Here is a 17,798-nt window from a genome sequence, read left to right as displayed (position 1 = left end):
GGGACACCCGGCAAGGGATACCTGGCGGCTGCCGGGGCGCAGCGAGGCCTGCCTCGGGAAGATCTTAGAACTTCGCCGGGCCTAGTCGCCCGGCACATCCCCACGGGTGAGGGGCTCCCGATCCGCCTACCCGTCCGTGGGAGCCCCAACTCTGGGGGTGGGGTCTGCGTCTCCAGGGGGCCCTCGGGACGGGCGTTGGGGACCGTCCGCAGGGAGCCCCCGGGGGGCGGGGCCGAGGCAGAGGGGCGGGGCGTCCTCGTCCGCCTCCCCCCCCCCCCCCCCACCTTCCCCACCTCGCCCGCCGGCTCCCCGGTCTCTAACCTGCCGCTCAGGTTCCTCCCCGCGGCCCCGCCCTGGCCCGGCCCAGCCGCGCGTCCCTCCCGCTGCCGAGCCCGGGCGCCCAGGCGAGAAGCCGACAGACTGGCGGACGGACGCGCGGACAAGGGGACCCACGGGCGGCGCGATCGCGGGGCCTCGAGGAGCAGGTGAGTGCCCCACGGTCTCCACCTGCCCACCCCGACCTGCCGGGCACCCGCCCGCGCTTTGGCGGAGGAGCGACCCAGAATCCCTGCGGACAGACGGCGGTCTAACTCGGCCTCAGTTTCCCCAGCCGGCCGTGCGATGGGGGCTCTGGCCAGAGTCCGTGGGCCGGGCGGGAGTGCAGGAGGCAACAACAGGGATGCGATAGGGCTGCGCGGAACCTGCGGCCAGAAACTTGTCCCACTGCGGCCTGCTCTGCCTGGACTGGTCCTGGGGTGGTGCCGGTGCGCAGGGACTTTTTAAAGGCAGTGGCCCCTGAGTCAGCTGGCCCCCTCCCAGCCCTGGGGCTCGGCGGACGGAACCCCTTCCTCCAGCGAAGGGGGTGGGAAGCGGCTTCTCCCCCGCCCCTGGAAGGTCCCAAAACCCCTTCCAAGAGACAGGCTGAGGCCTCCTTTGCGGCCAGTGGCTCCCTGTGGGTCGGGTAGGGAGGCACTTCCTGGGTGTCTGAGCCAGGAGGGAATCCAGGGCCAGAGAAGCATCAAGCTAGGGTCAAGTTCTGGGTCAAGGGGTGTGGGAGTTTCAGGGAGGAGGAGGCTGTGTGCTGGGTTGCAGGAGGCCTGTGTGTGCCGGACCTGAGGCTCCCCCAGGTTCCTTCTCCCTGGGCCAGGCTGGCCTGGGGCCGGCCCCTGCGTGGGAAGGTGTCTCTGGTGGCAGGGGAGGAGGGTAGGCAGGCATATGGTGTTTCTGAGGTGTACCGGAAGACCACCTCTGCCCCAGCTCCAGGGGTAGTCAGCCCCAGCAGTGAGCCAGGGCCCAGCTGGGGGCGCCTCTCCTTCCCTACCCCTGCATGGCTCCCCCAGCTCCCTTGTGGGGGAGGGGGGAGGGCCCTGCCCCAGCGGGCCTCTCCTGGGGCCCGCCTAGGACTAGGACTGGGCCTCAGCGCCTCTGCGCCTCAGCATGCCGCCCTGCCCAGTCTCAGATCCCCTGTGCCTGCCTCCCCAGCGCACCTGGAGCCCACCCCTTCCCCACCCAGGCTTAGCCCTCCTTACCAGCCAGGCTGGGCCCTCCCCAGCAGAAGGCTCCCAGATGGGGCAGAGCCAGGGCCAGAGGGGTTCCCCCATTCCAGGGCTCCACCCGGCACCCTCTGGGCCTTAAGCCGACTCCTCCCCAAGGTCACTTGGCTGTGAGCTGGAATTTGAACTTGGAGCTCGTCCCTCCACCCTCCCTGCCCTGCTGGGGCCTCCACCACGGCCCAACCAGGCACCATGCTCAGCCCTCCCTTCGCACCCGGAAGATGGCCGCAGGAAAACCAAAGTGCTGGGCTGGTCCCAATCCCTTGGGCCCACACGGCTCCCCTGCCCCAGTTGCCAGACCGGCCTGGGCCTGTGACGGCCCCTCCCCCAGCTGCTCCCCACCCCAGATGCCAGCACCTGGACTCACATCTGTGGCTGGCTATGCCGGTCCCCTACCCTGCTCCAGGGAGTTGAAGGCCATGAGTTCATGGCTATGCCTGGCCTAGGCGCCCCAAGGAGGGGGGCTGTGTGTCACAGCCTGTGTGTGGCTGTGTGTGCCCGGGGCCTAGTTTTTCTGCCCAGGTGTGTGTGTACCCAGACACACGTGCCCAGTGTCCTTGGCTCAGCCCGCCAGGAATCCCATTAAGCAAACACTCGGTTCTCTCGCTGAGGTCATGAGCATTCCGGACATTCTCCACAGACAGGTGATCAGAGGAATCTGGCCAAGCCCCTACTCCCACTCACCCTCAGAGAGCCAGGACCCTCAGGGGCACATGGGAGGGGGTGGTCTAAAGCCCCCAGGCCTCTCACACCTCCCGGAAACCCTCTTTGTCAGTAGGACCTGGTCAAACCAGAAGGAACCCTAGATACCCATTCCCCTGGCCTGGGACTACCCACTCTGGCTGACCCTACATACAGAGGGACAGCCTTGTCAGAGGTCCCCAGGGGACACAGATCCCACGGGACATGTTAACCTGGCCCAGAGGGGCCAGGTCTGCTCACCACCCAGAGGATATGCTCCCTCTAGACTTTGTTTTGGGCTCTGGGTCCCCAACCTCCCTCCCCGCCCCCCCACCCCAACACCATGCAGGGTCCGATCTCATCCTGTGCTGCCTTCCTCTGGTATGGCTCCCACCTGCTTCAGGGCCTTTGAACATGGGTTCCCTCTGCTTGGAAGTGGTTCCTCTCCCAGGTCCCCTTTCAGAACCCCAGGACACTGTCCTTGCAGGCCTGCCCCAGATAGCCCTGAGAGTGGACTCTCCTCTCCATCCTGGGGACATGTCTGCCAGTTGCGACCTGGGCCCGGAGGTCCTGCTGTGGCCAGGAGGCAGGACTCTGCTCCCTGAGGACACCCTGCCCAAGCACCCTGGGGAACCTGGGGAGGACATCAGGGCTGCAGCCTCTGGATCTGGGTGGGCGGAAGAGATCAAGCCCTGCCTTAGGAGCCGTGAAGCCACCCACCAGGCCCCAGGGAGGTGTGAGCTCGGCTGTGGTCTCCACTCAGGTGTGGGTCCGGCACGAGGTCCTGGACTCCAGCCACAAGGCTGCCTTTCCGTTAGCAGCCGCCACCAACGGCGCCATGAGCCAGCTGGGGTCTGTGAGCGGCCGCCCGGATGCTGCCAAGTGAGTCCCCACCCCCGACCCAAGCAGTCCCCAGGGAGGGGTGCGGTGTGGGCCTCGCCCTCAACAGCCCCTCCCCTGCAGTGGCAGCCTGGGCCGGTCTGACGGTGTGGCCAAGATGAGTGCCAAGGACCTGTTTGGTGAGTGGGGCTGGAGGATGGGCTCCGGGGTCTCGCCCACTCCCCTCTCCCAGGCTGTGCCAGGCTCCCACCAGAGGGAGGCAGGTCAGCCCTCAGTGCCCAAAGGAGGCCCCTGGACCCTCAAGAAGCAACAGCTGCTCAGGTCCCTCCTTCCCTCCCTCACCGTAAGGAGAGAGGCCTTTACTAATAATTCAGGGACCATCAATATTGATTGGGCAGTGCCCCTCCCCGCAACCCGAGAGCCCAAGGGGCGCGGCTTCGCCTGGACGGAGCTCCAGGCGGCTGAGGGGGCGGAGCCTGGCCAGCCCCCGATCGCCCGGCTCTGCCCCTCCCCCTAGACACACTTTTGTGCCCTGTCTGGAAAGTGAGGAGCCCTGGGGAGGGGCCGGGAGATGTTAGCTTGCAGCTCTTGGAGACGGGGACGCCCGAGACTGGACACTTGCCCAGGAAGGTGGGCAAGGAGCCTCCTTGGAGGAGATGCTCAGCCTCTTCCAGCCCCCCGGGACCAACCCCTAGCAAAGGGGTCCTGGGGGCAGAGGGAGCTGGGGGTCCTTTCCCAGGGGCCATCCTGGGGGCAGAGGGAGGTTTTCGCTCTGCCCAGAAGGTCCCTCACATTTCACACCCTCGAGTCCTTTCTGGCGGCAGCACCCCTCACCTCCACTCGGCCCTCCCTGTGGCCCAACCTGGGCGTCCAGTCCCACCTGTACCGGGGCTGTGGGGCCTGCCCTCTGGTGTGAGTGACTGGTGACTCCCTGCTCAGAACAGAGGAAGAAGTACTCCAACTCCAACATCATCATGCATGAGACTTCCCAGTACCACGTCCAGGTGAGGCCAGCCCCCAAGGAGCGCCCCCAGCGTCCCTGGGCAGATGGGGAAACTGAAGCACAAGGAGACAGCCCAGCTTCCAACTCCCACAGCAGGCAGCCAGAGCCAGGGACTGCCCCGCACCTGTCCTAGGATCAACCACAGTAGGGGGGGGGCCTCTAATCCTGGGAAGGTCACAATCCAAGGGGGCCATAAGAGCCGTGGAGCTGTTTCAGGGGAATGAAGCTGCCAGTGGCCAGCACAGGCCAGGCAAGGACAAGGCCTGGGTGCTGTCCGGCAGCACGCAGGTGGGAAACTGGCATCCTGGCCCCCAAACGAGAAACTGGATTGGCAAGGAGAAGATGGGCACAGACACGCTGAGTGAGGTCCTGCAGGGAAAGCCTCAGATGGCCGGTTCAGATGGACTCTGGGAGGGTCCACACTCGTTAGCCGCACTCCAGACCAGCGGCCAGCTCAGAAGGGTTTCATCCTGGGTGAGCTTTGATTCACACTTAGAACTCAGGAAATAAGATTTTAAATGACCTTCCTGGTTGTTGGCCACTGTCCCAGCCTGTAGGACAGCAGGACTAAGAATGGCTGAGGAGGGAGGAGGGGCAGCCTTAGACCAGGAACGGGGGGCTTGGACCAGGAAGTAGGGGGACCCTGAGCCAGGAAGGGGGGCCCTGGATCAGGAAGATGAGGACTTCCCTCCCCACAGAACCCCCAAACCCAAGAGGCCAGGCAAGTCACCGCTTTCTGAGCGTCAGGTTCCTGATCTAGACGTGGGGCCACAGAGACACTGGGAGTCCGCAGGCTCCTGACCGGGGCTGTGGTGAGGGGCCAGCCCTTCCTGCCAGGCGGTTGCTGGCTCAGGCTCAAAGGGCAGGGCACAGGGTGGGGACAGGTCCGGTTGGCCCCTTCCTTCCAGGCAGCTCGGCCACCCCTCTCGGGGTTGGGGCAACGTCGCCCTTCTGGATTTTGCTCCGAGCTGACGTGTGGAGAGACCCCAGCCCAGGGCTACCTCTCCTGCTTGTCCAGCAGCTGGCAGGGCTGGGGAAGTGGATGGGCTCTGCCTGCCCTTCCCGGGTGAGGAAACCAAGGCACACAGAGAGGGTAGGAGGTGGGAGCAAGATCAGACCCAACCCTGGCAATGGGGCCGCCAAGCCCCACGGGTTGGTTTGTTTTCCTGTTTTCTAAGTTAGTGTGCCACAGGGGAGGGTTGTCCCGGCCGTTCGGGATGGGGCCGTCACCCACCTGGCGGGGACACAGCAGCTCCTTCAGCACGGAGCGCACTGCCACTGACCTTGGCGGCCACCGTGTTCCCCGCGCACCATCCGGCAACACCACTCTGTCCCGTGGCCCTCGAGTTTTGCTTTTGGAGAACCCCCCCCCGCGCTGCTCTGGCGGCGGAATTCATATTAGGGCGCCTTTGTTCTGCGGGGTGGACCTCTTTCAAGAAGACGCACGTGAGGGTGAGGCTCCCCTAAGCTCTGGGCGCGAGGAACATCTCCCCAGGCATGCTAACCCCTGGGGACCGGCGCGTGGCCCTGCTTCTGGACACGTGTGCGTACAACTGCACCTGCTGGCTGGTGGGGCCCTTTGCACACGTCGTCAAGCGTGTGGGCTAGGGAGAACTCCTGCCGGTCTGCCTCGCTGGTTGATGCGTGTGACTGTCTTCGCGCGAGCAGGAGGGCGTGGTTCTGAAGCTGTCGGCCATATACACTTCCCCCAAGGTTAAGGGCATTTTGTTGGGGGTTTTTTTTAGGGTGGAAGTGCGTGGTCATTGCCTGACCCAAGGCTCTGAAGAGTCCTCCCTGTGTCTTCTTCTAGAAACCCCAGAGTTGAGGCTTTTACATTTCAGTCTATGACCCACTTGAACTTGATTTTTGTGTGTGAGACTTGCGGCTAATTTTTCCCCAGAGCAACGTGCTGTTACACCAAGAAGACATTCCTTCTCCCATCCTTGGGTGCTGTCCAAGGATGCTTTGGTGTCCTTGCCAAAAACCAAGGAGCTGAACGTGGATGGGTCTGTCCATGCTTTGTTTCCCGACCTTTCCCTCACTCGGGCTTTATTACTGAACTTGAAACCGGGCGGTCTCATCCTGCAGCTTTGTACGCCTTCTCCTAAGACCTTCCGACCGGCGCCAGCGCTTTGGGCTTCGTCCACATTCCAAGCCCCCAGAAAAGCCTGCTGGAATTTTTTTTTAAGACTTTATTTGTTTATTTGACAGAGATCACAAGTAGGCAGAGAGGCAGGTGGGGGGCGGGGCGCCCCAAGCCTGCCAGAATTGTGACTGGCATGGAGTCAGTTGAGTCCCACCAAACACATGTCCGCATGAAAGGACATCGCAATGACCCTGAGTCCTTCCCAGCTGCAGACGCGCTCTCTGCGAGTCAGGGTCACTCTGACTTCCCTCAGAATGTTCGTCGTTTCCACTGGAGGGGTCTTGAGTGTCTTTTCTCTACACATTCCTCAGTTATTTGACGTGTAGAAGCTGTTGTAAATGGTACAGTCTTTTAAAAAGCCATTTTCGGGGGGCGCCTGGGTGGCTCAGTGGGTTAAAGCCTCTGCCTTCGGCTCAGGTCATGATCTCAGGGTCCTGGGATCGAGCCCCGCATCGGGCTCTCTGCTCAGCAGGAGCCTGCTTCCCCCACCCGCGCCTGCCGCTCTGCCTACTTGTGATCTCTCTCTCTCTCTGTCAAATAAATAAAATACAATCTTTAAAAAAATAAAAAGCCACTTTCGGATCATCACATATGGAGGAACGATTAAATTTCTGTACAGTGACCGAGTGTCCTGAGATCTGGCTGAACTCACCTGCTCGTGTGAGCGATCTGCTTGTGAACCCACTGACTTTCCTACTCCACAGTCAGGCTGTCTGAAATACAGAACTTCATACTGTATTTTTAGAACTTCGCCGTCCTGGCTAGGACCACCAGTACGATGTGGAGTAAAAGGAGCTCGGAGTGCACGTCCCTGTGTCCTATTCTAGGAAGAAATATCCAGTATTTCCCTGCTGTGTAGGCTGCATATTTTTGTAGGTAGTTTATGAGTGAGGAAGCTCCTTTCCGTTCTTTGCTGAGAGTTTTTATCATGAGAGGTGCTAAATTTTATCCACTGCTTTCTCCCGATTTACAGAGACGTATTTGCGGCTGCTAAGGCCGTCACACTGATTTTTCTGAACGTTGAGCTGCTCTTGCGCTTCTGCGATGGGCCTCGTTCATCCGTGTGCAGGATCCTTTCTGTGTGTGGAGGGACTCACTTGTGGATATTTTGTTTGCGTTAATGTTCATTAGAGGTTTTGCTCTAGAATTTTCCGGTAAAGCCCTGACAGATTTTGGTGTCAGAATGGTGGTGCCTTATCAAATGAGTGGGGAAAGCATTCCCTACTCCTTGGCTTTCAGAAAGAATTTGTGAAAGACTGTTTTTACTTCTTCCTTAAGTTTTTGTTAGGATCACCTGGGAAGCCCTCTGAATATAGGGTTTTTTTGTGGGAGATTTTTGGCTATGAATTCACTTTTATGCATGTAAGATCTGTAGTGATCACCCTTCTCTTTTTTCTAGTTATTGGTCATTTGTGCTCTCTCTCTCTCTCTCTCTCATCAATCTTGGTGAGGTTTATCCATTTCATTCATCTTTTCAGATTTTCATAATCTTTTCAGAACAAACTTCAGACTTAGTTGCTTTTTCTGTACTGTTTGTCTGGTTATGACTTTTCTCTCCTCTTAACTTCCTTCTTCCCGCTTACTTGGGTCTCATGTGCTCGTCTTTTTCTAGTTTCCTACAGAAGACGTGCAGGTCACGGATATGAAATATTTCTTCTTTTCTAACTCATTCATTTACGGCTGTACATTCCCTCCTACCAACTCCTTTCTCCATATCCTGCACATATGGTACTCATGCCTTTAGCTTTTATTTTTTTAAGATTTGATTTTACTTATTTGAGCAACAAAGAGAGAGCAAGAGCGGGCTGAGGGGCAGAGGGAGAGGGAGAAGCGGGCTCCCTGGCTGGACTCGACCCTGGGACCCTGGGAATCCTGACTTCATCCGAAGGCAGATGCGTCACCTACTGAGCCACCAGGGACCCCACGCTCACACCTTGATTGCCATTCAGTCCAGAACATTTTCTGATTCCCCACGACTACTTCTTTGCCCCGTCTTTGTTCAAGTGAGCACTCACAGCGACACACTCACAGCGACGTTCTCCCTGTCCCTGCTTGTGGGGCCGGCAGTGTCCTGAGGTCGCTCCGTGCTCTGTCTTTGTTTTCATTTGTCTCAAAGTCTTTTCCGATTTCCCTCCTGACGTCTTTCACCATTGGATGTTGATGTAGGAGTGCACTGCTCAATTTCCAATTATTTGAGGGTTTTCTAGTCATTTCTGTTACTCGTTCCTCTATAATCCCATTATGGGCAGAGCACACTTTGCCGGGTTTCCGTCACCTGGAGGGCACGGAGACTTGTCTCGGAGCCGGGGACATAGTTTTGCGTGGTTCAGTGGCGTCAGGTTTTGCCAGTAGTGTGTGCTCTGGGGCTCGCCCGCCTCGGCCACTGTACGGCCCCTGTGTGTTTCTGCCCCCTTCTCCCTCTGACCTGCTGACGCACAGGTCGGCGGGGACCACCCCCCACAACCACACTGGGTCTTGAATGGGGTAGGGTTGCCTGAATTGTGAGGAGAGAGCGCCTGGGGCGTGCAGAGTGGGGGCTCCCGCTCCCCCACAGCTAACCTGCGCGCGGGGCCCGCCAGGACTCATTGGACTGGTCCGTGAAACAGGCAGAAGGCCGGCCCTTGACCCCCTCAGAAGCAGGGGCGTCGGACTGGGCAATTCTCTTGTTGAATGAGAAGACACACAATTTTCTGTATTAAAAGTGAGTTATATTTCTTTTCCTGGAGACTCTCTGTTCAGCTCTTTTGCTAGTTTTTCTATTGGAATGTTAATCTTGTACTTATTCACAGATGTTTTTCATTCATTTAATCGTTTATCTCTGGTATTCTTACTACCTATACTTAACAAAATAGAGCTTTTAACAAAGGAAGAGCTGCCGTTGGACTAAACGTTGGTCTTTTTACACATTAAGATCAGCCTTCGCCGCATCTATTACAGCTGTTTGTCCCACTTTTGTTTTTCTTTTCACTTTGTAGACAGTGTTTTCTCCAGGCAGAAATGTTTGCTTTTTTTTTTTTTTAAGATTTATTTATTTATTTATTGACAGACAGGCAGGCAGAGAGAGAAGAAGAAGCGGGCTCCCCACTGAGCAGAGAGCCCGATGTGGGGCTCAATCCCAGGACCCTGAGACCATGACCTGAGCCAAAGGCAGAGGCTTTAACCCACTGAGCCCCCCAGGCGCCCCAGAAATGTTTACTTTTTCATTAGGTCAGATTTTTTTGGTCTTTTCTTCTGAGCGCCTGGATTTTCTTCCTTGCTTAGGAAGGCCCCTCTGTGAGGAAGGCCGTTCTGAGGTCACCAGAAATCGTCCAGCACTTTCTCCCAGTGCTTTTGCAGTTGGGCCTTGACTGCCCTGCGTTGCAGACAGTGTTTCCAGGTGGCTCAGCATGGCTAACTGACTGCAGCGAAGGTCAACAGGACACACATGGGGGAGCCTAGAGGGAGGAGGAGCCTGAGTCAGGCCTGGGCACGGAGGAAGGAGGAGGGTTCCCAGAAGGGGAGGACTGGGCTGCTCAGGGGTCCCCAGGGCCACCCCACAAAGCACTCCACGTGGCTGTTCAGATGCTCCCTCATCCCACTACACTCACTGAGGGCCTGCTGTGTGCCAGGCCCCATCCCAGGCACTAGGGGAATAGCAGTGAGCCCAGCAGCCAGAAGCTAGTGTCGGATTGTGATCAACAAAAACAAGGCAGGTCAGGGGGTTGAGAGTGCGCCTTAGCCAGGCAGGGGGAACAGGTCTGAGCGGAGCCTTGAAGGAAGAGAGGGCTGGGGAAGAGTAGGGGGTGCTAACTGGGAGTAGAACATGCAAAGGGCCTGGGGTGAACCTGAGCCAGGTCTGCTGGGGGCACGGGGAGGCTGGTGTGCTCAGAGCCCAGCCACAGCAGATGAGGTGGGGAGACAGATCATTTGTGTGTGGCTGCCAAAGGTTTTGTTGGGCATGTCCACGGCCCCCACAGACAGCCAGTAAGACAGAGCAGAGACCTTCCCCCAAGGTAGGGCTATGTCTCTTCAGACCCCCAGGGTAGGGGATGTTCCCCCCACACCCCACCCCCAGGCTCCCAAGGTTGGCCTTGGTGCCTCGGGCCCCCGGGGTGCAGCCCCTTGACCCTCGTTTGGGCACAAGGAGGGCCCTCCCCAGCGTGACCACCTGGCCGCCCCCAGCACCTGGCCACGTTCATCATGGACAAGAGTGAGGCGATCATGTCAGTGGACGACGCCATCCGGAAACTGGTGCAGCTGAGCTCCAAGGAGAAGGTGTGGGCACAGGAGATGCTGCTGCAGGTCAATGACCAGTGTCTGCGGCTGCTGGACGTGGAGACCCAGGTGTGGCAGCCTCGGGGCAGCCGAAGGCCGGGACCCAGGCTGCGGGGCCTCCCTGTGGGGCGGGGCAGGATGAGGAGGGCAAAGGTTGGGTGGGGCAGGGAGGGCTGGGGGCGAGCATCCAGGCGAACCCCAGCCCACGAAGTGCCTTGCCCACCTCTGGCTCCAGCCTGTCTCGCAGCTGTCCCCAGGCAGCGCCACGGCCTGGTAGAGTCCGGGTCGGCGTCTGTGCCCCGTCCGCCATTGGTTATGTCTGTGACCGTGTCCACGGCACACACCCCGCAGGCTGGGCTCCCGGGGCATGCCCGGGGCGCTGTGTCCGTGGCCCAAGTCCACCCGGGCGCACGTGGCTGTGAGCCTGCGTCTGTGGGGCTGTGTGTGGGTGTCATATCCGGACGTCGCGCCCAGGTGACCCAGCCGAGCTGCCTCCGAGCCCCCTGTCCCACAGGAGGAGCTGGAGAACTTCCCGCTGCCCACCGTGCGGCACAGCCAGACGGTGCCCGACCAGCCGCGGTGCCCCTCGGTGCTGCTGCTTGTGTGCCAGGACTCGGAGCAGAGCAAACCCGACATCCACTTCTTCCACTGCGACGAGGTGGAGGTGAGGAGTGGGCGGCGGTGGGAGGGCCCGGGTGCCTGCGCCTGCCTGACCCCCGGTGCCCTCAGGCGGAGCTGGTGCACGAGGACATCGAGAGCGCGCTGGCCGACTGCCGTCTAGGGAGGAAGCTGCGGCCGCAGACCCTGAAGTAGGCGGGGGATGCAGGGGGAGGCGGCGGGAGGGCCGGCCGAGGAGGACGGGCCAGGCTGAGCAGCCCTCCGCCCCCTGCAGGGGCCACCAGGAGAAGATCCAGCAGCGGCAGTCCATCCTGCCCGCCCCCAGGGGCCCAGCCCCCATCCCCTTCCAGCGCTACAGCGGTGACTCCCCGGCCACGAAGAACCGAGTGGGCCCGCCGATGCCCCTCCCTGAGCCAGGTCTGCGGAGGAGCCAGGCTGGGGCTGCCTTCGGGTCCTTGGGGGCGGCCCGCAGCAGGAACAGCTGATGTCTGCCTCCCCCGTCCAGGCTTCCGCCGTCGGGAGTCGCAGGATGAGGAGCCCCGCGCGGTGCTGGCTCAGAAGATAGAGAAGGAAACGGTGTGTCTTGGGGCGAGTGGGGCGCCCCTCACCTGCCCCGGGTCCCCATCGGGTGGAGGCCCCTCCAGCCAGCCCCCAGGCAGCACCCACCTCCTCCCCCAGGCCAGGGACCAAGAGACAGTGTGTGGGGCAGTCCCTGCCGCCAGTGGGGGCGCCGGAGACTGACCCCCGCCTCCGCTCTGACCCCAGCAAATCCTCAACTGTGCCCTGGACGACATTGAGTGGTTCGTGGCTCGGCTGCAGAAGGCGGCAGAGGCTTTCAAACAGCTGAACCAGCGGAAGAAGGGGAAGAAGAAAGGGAAGAAGGGGCCAGCAGGTGCAGAAGGGGAGGTGGTCCACAAAACAGGAGCGACTGTGGGGGGGTATGGGGAGACGGGAGAGGGTGGAGAGAACAGGGTGCGAAGGAGGCAGGCGGCCACTGCTGAAGGAGATCCGGTCCGAGCAGGCGGGCGGCTGGAGGCAAGGCCCCCCACCCAGGCGCCGGGAAGGCCAGCCAAGCTCAGAGCCGCCACCCCCCCATTCCAGAGGGTGTCCTGACGCTGCGTGCACGGCCCCCCTCTGAGGCCCAGTTCATCGACTGTTTTCAGAAAATCAAGCTGGCTGTCAACCTGCTGGTGAGTACTAGGCCCCGCTCCCACCCCCATCCCACCCGTCCCTCTGTGCTGACACTGGGGGGGAGTGGGGGTCTTTGCCCACCCGTGTCTGCAGCACCATCGCCCACCCCGCCTGTCTGCCCACCCCCAGGCCAAGCTGCAGAAGCACATCCAGAGCCCCAGCGCGGCTGAGCTCGTGCACTTCCTCTTCGGACCTCTGGACCTGGTGCCTGGGCTGGGAGCGAGACCCCGGGGTGGTTTGCCCCTGGCTAAAGGGGGGGGAACAAATGCCTACCTTGGGCAGGCAGCTGGGGCCACGTGCCCAAGCTGTGGGCGTGGCTGGCCTGTGGTGCTGCCAGTGAGCCAGCTGGGATGGGGGTCCGGTGCTCAGGGGCTCCTCTGAATCCCGCTGTGCCCTAGATCATCGGCACCTGTGGGGGCCCAGACATCGCACGCTCCGTCTCCAGCCCCATGCTTTCCCGCGAGGCCGTGGGCTTCCTGCAAGGCCACCTAGTCCCCAAGGAGATGACGCTATGGGAGTCACTGGGGGAGACATGGACGCGTCCCCGGTGCGGCGGCAGCAGCGGGCAGGGGGGCGTGGGAAGGGCCCCTGGGCTGGGTGTGGGGTGGGAACCAGCTGAGGTGGGGCCCGTTCCCATGGGTGGGCCTGGCTCACCCCAGGACCTCCCACCTCCAGATCAGAGTGGCCACGGGAGCCGCAGGTGCCAGTCTACGTGCCCAAGTTCCACAGCGGCTGGGAGCCACCCCTGGACGTGTTCCAGGAGGCTCCCTGGGAAGTGGAGGGGCTGGCGTCTGCCCCCGACGATGAGGTCAGAGCACCCATGGCCCCACCCCAAACTGGCCTTCCACCTCCTCCACCACTGCTCACCTCCTCAGCCCACTTCTGTCCACTGCCCTCACCCCACACCAAGCCCAGGTGTCCTTTTTCCCCACAGCCGACTCCCGTGAACCGATCATCCTTCCGAAACTCCCCCAAACACAGCCTTGTATCTGAGCCCACAGCTCCAGCTCCGGGAGACCCTCTTCCCCCAGTCAGCGCCCCACATGCTCACAGGTAAGTCCTTCTTAAAATGAGGGAGTGTGACACCCCTAGAAACAGGGAGGCTCTGAGAGGAGTATGCTGCCACCAGGTGGTGGCAAATGTCTTGTTCATGGCATTTTCATGTTCAAACAGCATTTTTCCAAACTAGAACCATGTTTTCATTCTAACTTTAAAACATAAAATTGAAGAGAAGAATGTCAAAAACCACCTCTAAACTCAATACTCTCACACGTGATCTCTCTTTGGGTGTCCTCATGTATGTCTTAGAATCATGGTTAGAAGTTTACCAAGTCACTAAACTTAAGTGGGGTCACCAACCCTGTCGCCCCATTGGGGCTGATTGAGGCCCAGCTTCAGAGCCAGAAAAGGAGAACTGAAGGTTTGAGCCAAGGACAGCCGCTCTCCCGCCCCCACACACACTTGCACAGACGGGGTCTGGGGACTGCTCATCCTTCCTCCCCTCTCCACCTCCTTTCCGTTCTCGCTCCTGGCCCAGAGCTGTCCGGGAAGGAAGTTTGTTTCCCTGCCAGATCCCAGGGTTCGGGTTCAGCAGGAGAGGGGCGAAATCTGTGCCTTAAATCTGACCCTCTCGATGCCCCCCAGAGCCAGCCTGATGTCCATGGCTCCTGGCCTAGGACCACACTTGAAGAAACATTTTCATCCTTTGGCCTCCAGCCCCTGGCCAGTCCATCCCGGCCAGTCTGGCTCTGGGGCCACCTCGGCCTCAGCTCCCTCTCCTGTATGGTGTCCCAAGGCCTGCTGTGTGAGGGAGCTGCCTTGATGACTGGGGGCCAGAGTGGCCAGGAAGGGACAGCCCAGCCTGGGTGATAGCCACAGGCCTGCTCTGTGCTGAGGCCAGGACGCCAGCACCACGCCCCTGCAGCTTGTGGGCAGTCCACTGTGCGTGCTTGTGCACAGGGCTGTGGCTCTGAAAACAGCTGGCCCTCCCTCACTGGTCAGCTGCTTCCAGGTATGGCAGTGACCCTGTCATTTCCTGGGTGCCTTCTGGCTCTGGGTCCCCTGAGGGACCAGGCCTGGCGGCCCCTGACACAACCTAACCTTAGGCAGGCCTTGCCATGCCCACAGGCCCCCTTGTCCCGTCCCCCCCGTCCCCCCCGCACAGCCCCCACCTCCGTGCAGGGGCCCTAGACGCTCTGGGGCTGTCACAGTTTCCATTCCCGGCTGAGGAGCCTCAGCTTCTCTCCACTGTGACCTCAGAGAGCTGAGCAGGAGGCAGCACGCACTTGGGAAGCTGCTCCCCCAGCCCAGCCCCAATCCTAGGAGGAGACCCCAGCCCTTCTGTTCCACACAGGGGTTACGAACCGGGGCCAGCCATGGCCAAGTACGTCAAGATCCTCTATGACTTCACAGCCCGCAACGCCAACGAGCTGTCGGTGCTCAAGGATGAGGTCCTGGAGGTGAGCTGGGGCCTGGGATGGAGGGGGCCCCCCAGGAGAGGCAGGGCAAGTGGTGGCCGGGACAGGCAGGAGCCAGGTGACCCCATGCTGGCACACGGTGCACCTGTCCAATCCCTTTCCCCAGGACCCCTACTCCTGGGCTCCAGTCTGGATCCACAGCCTGCCCCTCCCCCACCCCCAGCACAGCCTGGCTAAGGGGCCTCCGTGTCTTGGGCATCTCAGATGGGGCTCAGGGGCCCCCCTGCTGGGCTAAGCTGGGCTCACGCTGAAGGATGGGCGTTCTCTGTGCCAAGTGGGGGACCTTCTAGGTCTCAGCCAGGGCTCATCATTCACACCCACCCCTGGAGCCCCCTTGAGACACAGTGTGTTTGGTGCCAGTCCTGAATCCAGGCCACCCATTGGAGGACAGAAAGTGGAGCAGGCCGGTGTGTGGGGGGGTGATCTATATGCAAAGGCCGGAGGCACCCGCACTCAGGATGCTGCTGGGGCGGGGTAGGGGGAGATAAGGGAGGGACCGTAGCCTCTGTGGGTGGGATGGAAGGCAGGGCAGGGCAGGTACTCCAAAGGGGACTCGTGACTTCCCCACAGGATTGTGTGGGGATGGTTCAGAGCAAACACCTAGAACTCTCTCTGGCCTGCCTGCAAAGAGGGTGTCACACACCCTGCGTTGGGGACCATAGCAGGGTGGAGGCATGTGAGTTGGCGATGCTGCGGGGCGGGGGGTGCTTGCAGGTGCTGGAGGACGGCCACCAGTGGTGGAAGGTTCGGAATCGCAGCGGCCAGGCGGGCTACGTGCCCTGCAACATTCTGGCTGAGACTCGGCTGGAGGAGGCACCCCCGCAGCAGGTGAGTGCCCGGAGCCAGGGCTCTGCTGCCCCCACTACGGAGGGGGAGGGGCGGGGGCAGACCCACAGCACCCCAGGATCCTCCCTCCCGGTGGGGTGGGGCCTGCAGGCCCAGGATGGGGGGCGGGGGCGAGAAGGGGTGCCTCAGCCTCTCCTCCGACAACCCTGCGGGGAGGAGTGCTGAGCTGAAGCTGATGGCGTCCCCACCCCCGCAGGCCAGTCTGAAATATTGGGGTCCTGCCAGCCCCACACACAAGCTGCCCCCAAGCTTCGCAGGGAACAAAGACGGTGAGAGGCGCCCTGCGGGGGGATGAGGGCCACCAGAGCGATGCGGGTACGGGGCCTTGAGCGCCCCCAGGGGGAGGCAGCGGGGAGAGGGTCCCCGAGCAGGGAACGGCCACCCCCACCCCACCCCCGCCCCGGGTCAGCTTGCGGGGCCTGAGCGCGGCCCCGCCCGCAGAGCTGATCCACCACATGGACGAGGTCAACGACGAGCTCATCAAGAAGATCAGCCACATCAAGGCGCAGCCGCAGCGGCAGTTCCGCGTGGAGCGCAGCCAGCCGGCGGCCGTGCCGCTCACCTACGAGTCGGGGCCGGCCGAGGTCCGCGCCTGGCTGGAGGCCAAGGCCTTCAGCGCCCGGTGCGTGCCGGGGGGGGGGGCGGGGCGGGGCGGGGCGGCGGGGCGGGGCGTCCGGGCCTGGGAGGGGGCCTAGGGCGGGGCCTTGGGGCGGAGGGAGGGAGGGAGGGAGGGCGAGCGGGCGCCCGGCGCTCACGCCCGCTCCGCGCCGCGCCCAGGATCGTGGAGAACCTGGGCATCTTGACGGGGCCGCAGCTCTTCTCACTCAACAAGGACGAGCTGAAGAAGGTGTGCGGGGAGGAGGGCATCCGCGTGTACAGCCAGCTCACCGTGCAGAAGGCCGTCCTGGAGGTGCGCCTGCCCTGCCCCGCCCCGCGCCTCCCCGCCCCTCCTCCCTCGGGGCTCCTGGGTGGCCGGGAAAGGGGGAGGCCCTGGGCTGCTGGCCCGGGGCGGGGCCTGAGCTGCTGAGGCTGCCCCACCCCTCCCCAGAAGCAGCCGGGCGGGTCGGAGCTGGAGGAGCTCATCAGCAAGTTTCATTCCAAGACCCAGCGGAGGCTGGAGGACGACAGCTAGGCCTGGCCGGCAGGGCCCGGCGCCCTGCGGCTGGGGGAGACGGAGACGCGCCTGCGGAGAGGCCCGCCCCAGTGCATGGAGTATTATTTTTGTATGTGTGTATACTTTGGACCACGGACACGGGTGGTGAGTGGTGCCAGCTGGGCACCGCTCACCTACTTCATGGCACAGGCCTGTCCTCAGGCTCGACAAGGCCTCAGCCTACACCTGTCTGCCTGCCCGGAGGCCTGCCTCCACCAAATAGCCACCTGGAGATGCCAGCCCCTCATGCCCCTGCCCCGAAGCCAGCGCCCTGGCTTTTCCAGCCCTGCCCAGCCCCCTTCCTCCCATGACGCCTCTCCCTGAGGCTGCAAAGCCCCCAGGAGGCAGGCAGGGACCTGAACTTTGGCCCCCCATCCCCTTGGGGGTTCCTCCTGGCACTCGTGACCCTGGCCCCAAACCTCACCTCCACGGCTGCTAGTTTTCCATGCACCTGGCCCTCCACACCTCTGGGTGGGCTGTGGGCCAGAAGGGCAGCTGACCTGACCACTGGCTCTGAGCTGGGCTTCGCCCCCAGATATCGCCCATAGCTCCACCCAGCACGCTGCTTCTCAAGGGTGGCCTGGGGAGGTGCTCCGAGCTCCCCTGGGGTGGGTGCGTGCTATACTCCCTCCGCCCTGTCCAGGATGGGGGGGGCGAGAAGGGGTGTCCAGATAGCCTGGACACGTACTCACTCAAGTACGACCTTAGACAGCCCCACACACACCCAAGGCAGAACTCAAGGAGGGAACTTGGTCCAACCAAGTTTAAGGCCAGGCTTGCCCTGTGTGCTGTGTGGGTGGTGGGTGAGTCTTGGAGCCCTGAACTCTGCCGGTTACACCTAGAGATGAGAGGTGGCTACAGTTCAAAAGCCATGTCATTAAACCAGGGAAGCGTCCCGACAGCCACGTGTCTGTGTCCTGGAGATGGGCCGGGGTCCCCATGCACCCGGAGCCTGCCTGCACTTGCAGCCTCTGTAAGAACCTCTGGGCAGAGGCCAGGTCACAGGCCTTCCAAATGAGGCCATGTACCCCTGCCT

The 17,798-nt window shown here is 61.8% G+C and overlaps 1 protein-coding gene across 3 annotated transcripts; it reads left to right on the top strand.

Moving 5' to 3' along the window:
• Window positions 1–333: 333 nt before the first annotated feature.
• On the top strand, window positions 334–17,663 carry EPS8L2 (EPS8 like 2). 3 transcript variants are annotated; one of them, XM_047691472.1, is made up of 21 exons: window positions 334–485; window positions 2,998–3,116; window positions 3,198–3,253; window positions 4,014–4,078; window positions 10,385–10,546; window positions 10,992–11,141; window positions 11,207–11,286; window positions 11,370–11,512; window positions 11,601–11,671; window positions 11,861–11,987; window positions 12,197–12,285; window positions 12,416–12,490; window positions 12,685–12,833; window positions 12,962–13,094; window positions 13,221–13,339; window positions 14,640–14,745; window positions 15,478–15,591; window positions 15,806–15,878; window positions 16,051–16,231; window positions 16,387–16,519; window positions 16,658–17,663. In XM_047691472.1, the coding sequence occupies exons 2-21, from the start codon at window positions 3,073–3,075 to the stop codon at window positions 16,739–16,741; spliced, it is 2,154 nt and encodes a 717-aa protein (XP_047547428.1). In that variant the 5' UTR covers window positions 334–485; window positions 2,998–3,072; the 3' UTR covers window positions 16,742–17,663. The 3 variants fall into 3 exon arrangements, with proteins under 3 accessions (XP_047547428.1, XP_047547429.1, XP_047547430.1); XM_047691473.1 differs by having other exon boundaries at window positions 345–485; window positions 3,056–3,116; XM_047691474.1 differs by lacking the exon at window positions 334–485 and having other exon boundaries at window positions 3,035–3,116; window positions 4,019–4,078.
• Window positions 17,664–17,798: the final 135 nt, after the last annotated feature.

Source organism: Lutra lutra, chromosome 10 (genome assembly GCF_902655055.1).
Source record: "Lutra lutra chromosome 10, mLutLut1.2, whole genome shotgun sequence".
Classification (NCBI taxonomy): domain Eukaryota; kingdom Metazoa; phylum Chordata; class Mammalia; order Carnivora; family Mustelidae; genus Lutra; species Lutra lutra.
Note: the sequence above shows the minus strand (reverse complement) of the source record. Positions and strands in the feature narration are given on the sequence as shown.